The sequence below is a fragment of the Astatotilapia calliptera genome, chromosome 14 (genome assembly GCF_900246225.1).
Source record: "Astatotilapia calliptera chromosome 14, fAstCal1.2, whole genome shotgun sequence".
NCBI lineage: Eukaryota > Metazoa > Chordata > Actinopteri > Cichliformes > Cichlidae > Astatotilapia > Astatotilapia calliptera.
The window spans coordinates 15973871-15981070 of record NC_039315.1 but is presented as its reverse complement, the minus strand read 5'-3'; the positions used below and the strand labels follow the sequence as shown (position 1 = coordinate 15981070).

At 44.3% G+C, this 7200-nt stretch overlaps 1 protein-coding gene across 1 annotated transcript in view; it reads left to right on the top strand.

The window, feature by feature from the left end:
• The first annotated feature begins 1554 nt into the window (after positions 1-1554).
• Positions 1555-7200, top strand: part of LOC113036523 (protein jagged-1b) — a 63908-nt gene continuing 58262 nt past the window's right edge. Inside the window, exon 1 of the mRNA XM_026192923.1 lies at positions 1555-2408. Coding sequence (XP_026048708.1) covers positions 2250-2408 — 159 coding nt within the window. The 5' untranslated portion in view covers positions 1555-2249. The remainder of the gene's footprint in view (positions 2409-7200) is intronic.

Sequence of the window (7200 nt, the reverse complement as noted above, 5' to 3'; positions counted from 1 at the left end):
GTTCTTGTATTTTTTGAGTTCTTTAATTTAATGTGTTTTTGGTTTTAGTTAAGGAAATAACAGAAATTCAGTTAGATAGAGGTTAGTGGATATTTTAGAGCTAATGTTCTGTTTTTATGCTTATTTTCTCTGTATGGTCCATTATTTGTTTGAAGTGGATGAAACATTAAAAAAAAAAATTAGACATGTGGAAATCAAATCTGATCTAAGCTCATTCTAAAGGCCCCGAGGAAGCAGGTTACTTATCTATATGCATTATTTATTAGTATTACATTTTGATTAAATAACTCCTAAATGTGTTTTTTATCCTAATTTGAAATGAGCCATTGTTTTCACGGCAGTTTAAATAGTGTTAAAATAAATAAATAAATCTGCCTTTTCAAATCCTGCGCAATAAAACGCGTATTGACCATTAGATGGAGCTAAATGCACAACTAACTGCATATCCGTTATGTAGGCACCAAGAAAGCAAGTGAAAGGATTACTTTTTTTGTGACTCTTCTTCTTCAGGTGAGCCACACGCTGCAACCTCTGCGCAGACCCAGTGATGCACGTGTGTTTCCGGATGCTTGGTTAGAATTCAGCTCGTGCTTCGAGGTCACTGCTTCCCCCATGCAAATTAAGCCTCTGCTCCTCAAGAGCCCTCTGTTCCGCTCCGGGGTCAACGCGGAGCGCCAAGCCGCGGAAACACCAGCGGTTGTCAGGGAAGCTCTTGAGCAACAAGCCCGTGATAGACTTTAAGATTGAGAAGGGGGAGGAGGGAGAATCTCATTAGATTTTCTCTGATAAAGAAGGTGCATTGTGTGGAGGTCTTGGGTCCAACAAGACGAGAACTAGAGGACTGGAGGAGATATGGAAAATATGTGTGCCATGTGACCGCTGCCAATATTCAAAAGATGCCTACACACCCTACAGTTCTCTTTTATATTTATGCGCTCAGCCGGTTAGTATTTGCAACCCGGCGGCTCCATTAAGCACATTAACACTTTTCAGAGCCGCAGCTGTCGAAACAAGTTCAATCATAAAAGTGGGTTCAATTATAACGTGTCATAAGAAATCAGTCTGCAGGTGGGTGAGAACCGCGTAAGCACTTTTGCCCTGTGCGTCCTGACCAACAGAAGCCGCTTCACACCTTTCCTGCAGGCGTGAAAGTCTGTTTGTCTTTTGTAAACAACTTTTAGTACATCATCCGCAACAGCACGGGTGTTTTAATTAAGCTTGAAGGACAAATCATTTCTATTCACAGGTCTGAACAGAACTGTGAGAACAGTTCTGCCAAGCTGAGCTTTGAAGTGTTCCGTGGACTGCAGAGGTTTGAAACTGGAGGAGAGGAACCAGTGAGGCACAACAAAGGACAGAGGGGAAACAGAACACTCAGGAGAGGATAAAAGAGATGCGAAAAGCATTCAGAATACTCTCACACGTAAATATGGTATTGAAAAAAAAAAGAATGTTGGTCAAAGTGTGTAGAGAGAGAAAAGGGGATGAGAGCCCCGTGCGCTCTGGGAACCATCCGGACAAGGAGTGAAAGACGGATATTCCCTGCCCCAGGACACACCCTCATGCTCTCCCTCTCCCTCTCATTGTTTCCCACAGTGACTCCGTGGCCGCCAGCCTTCGTATCGGGTTTACAAATGACCAGCCAGCCGCTCCAATGACAAGAACACAAAAGTGAAATCATTCCGCCGGGGAGAAGCAACTTTGGTCGCTGCTTTGGTCACACACTCATCAAGAAATAGGATTCATACGATTGTCCCCTCTCCATATTATCTCTGAGAGTGGATTAAGCTTTGAGAGAGACAGGAGATGAAGAGAGAGTATCAGCTAATTGGGATGTGAGTTCAAGTCAAGTGAGCCGGCAGATTGGACCCGTAAAGCCTCTTAAGGCAGGTGGTGGTGGGAGGAATACACCAAGGGGAGTGTGTGTTTGTGAGAAGCGTGCGTTTGTGTGCATGTGTCATTCCCAGAGGAAACCTGCCTTGGTCACAGCAGCAAGGGAGGGGTTGATCAGGTGTGCGCGCGAGCGTATGTAGGTGGGTTGATTGCAGGGAGAGATCCAAGCTGAGACAGAGTTATGGTTTCTCCGGTCTGGACGCGATGAAGTGGCTTTGCGGGAGTTTCAGGGTTTAAGACCGGCGAGGAAGAGGAGAGCTGGGCGGACGGAGGACACTGGAAGAGAGGAGTAGGAGGAGGGGGGACACCACCGCCACCAAAGCGCACAGCACGGTCCCCAGTCCCTTGATGCAGGGATGGAGAGCTCACGGGTGCACGGGATAACTCGGAAGAATCTGAGGAGCAGAGGTGAAAAGCTCAACGGGAAGCCAGACATGAGAGCCGGGCGACACCAGGGACACTTCCACCTGCCGCGGACTGTGATTTTTTTCGTCGCGCTCACGGTGCAAACGCAGGTAAGCCACCGATTAAGTGCTATTTCGGGCTGCATGCACTTAAACGCCCCACGCGGACTCGCAACTGTGGTTCTGTCTGTTTTTTAAATGAAAGCTGAGAGAAAAATACTCAGGAATAAAGTCCCACGCACAGTGTCCCTTTATGCTGCCCTCTTTCTGCTCCTGCATGGCGCTGTGCCCACCTGTTGTTTCAGCCCGCTGGTGTATTATCCCACACAACAGAGAACGACTGTAATCCAATTGTAGAAGCACTGGATGCAAATATCAGAACAAAAATCCGCCTTTGCGACAGACGGTAAAAATCACATATATATTTTTTTTCTTGAATGAAAAAGAGTCAGTGTGCCACTGTTTGCCAAACAAAGACATGTCATGATAACACAAATCAATCACATTAGTGACATGTAGTCGATGAATGTGATTTATTCCATCATTTTCTGCTAAATAATGATTCTTAATCCCTTTTCATTCACTTTGGTATATCCTCGATCATTAATTGCGCATAAATTACACCCAAATTTCACACCGCACCCCTGTTAAGGTATTTTCCTTATTCACGGATCAGTAAATGAGTGAAAACATCTTCCCTTTTAGGCTCTTTGGTTGCTGCTTTGTCCATTTCATATATTAGTAACCATTCTCAGGTGTGGTCTGATTGTCTTATTTTCTCTCTGTCTGCATGGCTGCATGTATGCACGCTTTCTTTTTGGCATAACAGCAAAGTTCATTAATGACTGCGTAAATACTTCTGAGAAGGTGGTTATAACATTATGAGGACAATTTGTGGCTGTATTAAAGCTCTGGATTTTATTCCAGTGTTGTTTTGGGCATGAAAGCATAAACAAGCAAAATATTGTTCCCCTTTTCCCCCATGAGCTCTCAGGCAGCTGCTGGTCTTGTCACAATGTGTCTAATGTGTGACAGCGCTCACCAGTAGCAAGACCAGGCCCAGGGGTGCTCCGAAGCGTGCATGTGTGCACACACGTGAGTGCACGTTTTTTAAACACTGAGCTCACATCCAGCATCTGTGTCCTGGGTGTGTGTGGAGCCCGGGGCCACAGCCTCATAGACTCCGGGGCGTGTGAATGTTGAACATTCAGGCAGCTCTGCGTGCCTCTCTGTACCTCTGCAACCCTTTCACAGCTGAGGAACAACACACCCTGCTCTCTCCATTCTCCGACTGCACTGCAGTGTGAAGCACACACTCAAGATCCTTTGCATCTGCTGGTGCCCATTTATAATGCAGAGGACGGGGGATGTTTCAACCTGCAGTTCATAAATGAGGCTTCTTGACACTCTAGCGGTCCTTATGTGTTGTCTATTGTGCCACGCTCACACTACAGTACGCAAAGCATTTATGTTTCGCTAAATTAGACTGCCATTTTCAAACTGAAGCTGAATTTTAAAATGAGATTGGATGAAATTTATGTGCACATCATTTCTGTTTGAATGCTGAGCAAAATGCAGTTCATAAAGTGAATCAGCGACAAGAGGATTTCGACATTTAAATAAACAAACACTTAGAAATTTATCATCCGCACAATGCTTGAAGCATCCACCCAGACAGAATTTCAGTGTGATTGAAGATCCTGACCGTGACTTAACCGCAATACTGTGACAGTAAGAGACTGCAGTTATCAACAAATAGTTAAAATGCCTCTCACACAACACCATACATCTTCAAATACCCTATTTTGTCTGGACAGTAACTGGGAAATCAAAGATATCACAATCTCATAAGACAAAGGAATCAATCATAGACTGCTTGTTATGAATAGGGTTGCCAAAAATGCAAGGCTCGTTAAATAATCAGTTCATAAAATATCTGATGCAGTTTCACAGTGGCATTTAAAGTGCCACAGAAATATGCTTGAAATCAATGATGCCTTTCCGAAGAAACTTGTTGGCCTCGAGTACAAAGAAAGTCTCGCTTAAATGGCTCACAGCGAGCTCTGTGGAGTTCGTCGAATAGTAGCATTTGTTCCATGACAGTAGAAAAGTCAACAGATCATTTTCCGAGGCTTGAATGTCTTTAGGTACAGAGGATTGTGAGTTTTGCCCCTTAGAGAGCTTTAAACTGACGAAGCTCAGTTTCAGAGACGGGCTGAGCTTCGGCTTGGCTCACTCTCTCTCTGTTTCCCCTTCTCCCTCTCTCCCTCTGAGCGCTGAAATGCTGGTATGCAGGGAATGGCTTAGGCAGCGAGTGGAGGAGAGGAAGAAAGGAGGATGCAGAGTGATGAGCGCCACTGTATCTCCACAAGCCTTTTGATGTAGACAAGTTCACCCCACCTCCCTCCACCACCACCACCATTACCCTGCGACCCCTCCCATCTCACCCCTTTCAGCTCTGGGACAGGGTGCAGGCAAGGGACACAAAACCCAGTAACAATGGGGCGACTGAGACTGTGGCTCAGCGTTGGGCGGCCTGGCTCTGGCTAAGCAGACATATGAGAGTTTCCAGGTCTCGGTGATAGCTGTCCATGATTGAATGCACCACACCTCTGGGAATACACGGCTTAGATCCTCGGCTGTAATGAGGTGTCACCAGCTCATTGTTTCAGATAGAAAGCCAAAAAATAATGTGAATTATTTACATTTATTCATCAGTGAGGGTTTAAGGACAAACTGATATAACAGTGGCCTTATTTTGGTGTTTGCTGTTGTTGGATAAAGCCAAAACCACAGAGAGGATCACATACACACACTCACATACACACACAGACACACACACAAATGCACACACGCACATACCTGACCCTTGTGCTCTGAGACTCTCAGGGGGTCTTGTTAAGTCTAGAGTGTGTGAGAGAGGCTGTGCGGTTTGTGTGTGTGTGTCCCCTCTTAACCCATCCCTAAACAGGGAGGGAACACAGACAAGAGAAAAGGAGGCAGATAAAAGTGAGGATGGGAACAATGTAGAAAATGGCTGATGGCTGCAGAAAGAGAAATGACAGGAGCGTCAAAGCTTGTTCTCAGATAGAGAAACAAGTGAAGTGGAGGAGGAGGGGAGAAGAAGCGTGTGAGCAGGATCCCAGTGTCATTGCCCCCTGGGAAGGGGAAGTGAGAAATAAGAAGGGAGTGGTGGTGACACACAGGAAGACTAAAGAAAGAAAGACAAGAGCCAAAGAAAGGCGAGTCCAAAGATAAAAGCTAGTGCTGTTTAATCCCTCGATAATTTAGGGAACATCTCTGTTCCCCCAAAAGTTGGCACACTGTGAGAAACGTAAATAAAAACATGGTGCAATGACGCAGAATGATCATTTATTCTTTCATCTTCACACTGTAAGAATCTGAGAACTGAGGACATCAGTTTCTGTAGTTTTAACATAGTTAACATAGACTGTATATGAAAGACGGGTGTAGCCTCTGACTTTTAATAATGGATTGCATTTATATAGCGCTTTTCTAGGCACCCAAAGCGCTTTACAATTCCACTATTCATTCACTCACTGATGCAGGCAAACCGCAGTTGTAGCCACAGCTGCCCTGGGGCAGACTGACAGAAGCGAGGCTGCCATATCGCGCCATCGGCCCCTCTGGCCAACACCAGTAGGCGGTAGGTGAAGTGTCTTGCCCAAGGACACAACGACCAGGACAGAGAGAGCTGGGGGATCGAACCGGCAACCTTCCGGTAGCAGATGAGCTTCCCAACCACCTGAACCACGGTCGTTTTAAACGATAAGCCATAAAACTGCAGTTTTTGTAATGTCTAACAGGGGGCGACTTCTGTGGGTGCAAAAAGAAGCCTGGTTGTATAGAAAACAGCCTATCAGCTCCCTTTATCTGTAACCTCAGTAAAACACTTTCCTGATGAGTTTTTAGTCTTATTTAATGCAACATGGTGTTCATTTTGTAAATTATGAACTTAATAGAGTCCAAAAGGAGTGTAAAGCAAGGTCTGCTGTAGGGTGGGTGTACCTTGGATTTAAAAATCGCTACTGTATGAGCATGTCCTTTGGATTCTCAGTCAGATCCACCACCTGCTTGTTGAGTTGAATTTCTAAAGGCACCAAGACAGCGATGGACAAAATGCTCAGCTTGAACTTTTAAGATGGGACTTTGGAATCCAATGAGTGATCTCACCAGCGCTTGAGATCATTTTTCTTTAATTTTTATGGGGACAGAGATATTTTTCTATTTCATAATCTGCTAAATGTTTTCGTGGGTACCAGATCTGGAATTCAGGCAGGTGACTTAATCTCACTTTTACGACAAAACCATGCTCTTGAATGCTTTCTGAATTTAGTCTGTCTTGCAGAAAAAAGAAAACCTGCTGAGAAAAAATGATATTATCTGCAGCTGTATATGTTTCTCCTAAACCTGCATATTCAGTATTAATGGTACCTTCACTAATGTGCACTTATGCACCCCCATATCATCACTGATGCTGGCTTTTAAAATTTGTCCTGATAAGGAACTTGATGGTTGCTCTTTTCTTCAGCTTGGAGGACAACATTTTTCACTGAGCGAAGGTGGCAACGTTTTTTCGATCTTATTTATATGTTGCTACTTTGTTCCCTCTGCTTGTTAAGGCCAATTCAAGGGCTTTAACATATGTTTCTAAGCCCATGAAGTTATTCATATTAAAAAAAATTAAGCTTTACTCCTAAAACCCCGAGCCTCTCATAAATGCTCTTTTAATACCCAGTCATGTTACTTGTTATCTAATTATGAAATGTTCCACCAGGTCTGTTTCATTCTTTTCTTTTTGTGTCCCCCCCTTCTAACTTTTATTCTTAGTTTCAATATTTTTTCCCAGTTACGTAATTTTACTTGTTGTCTTTGGATTATT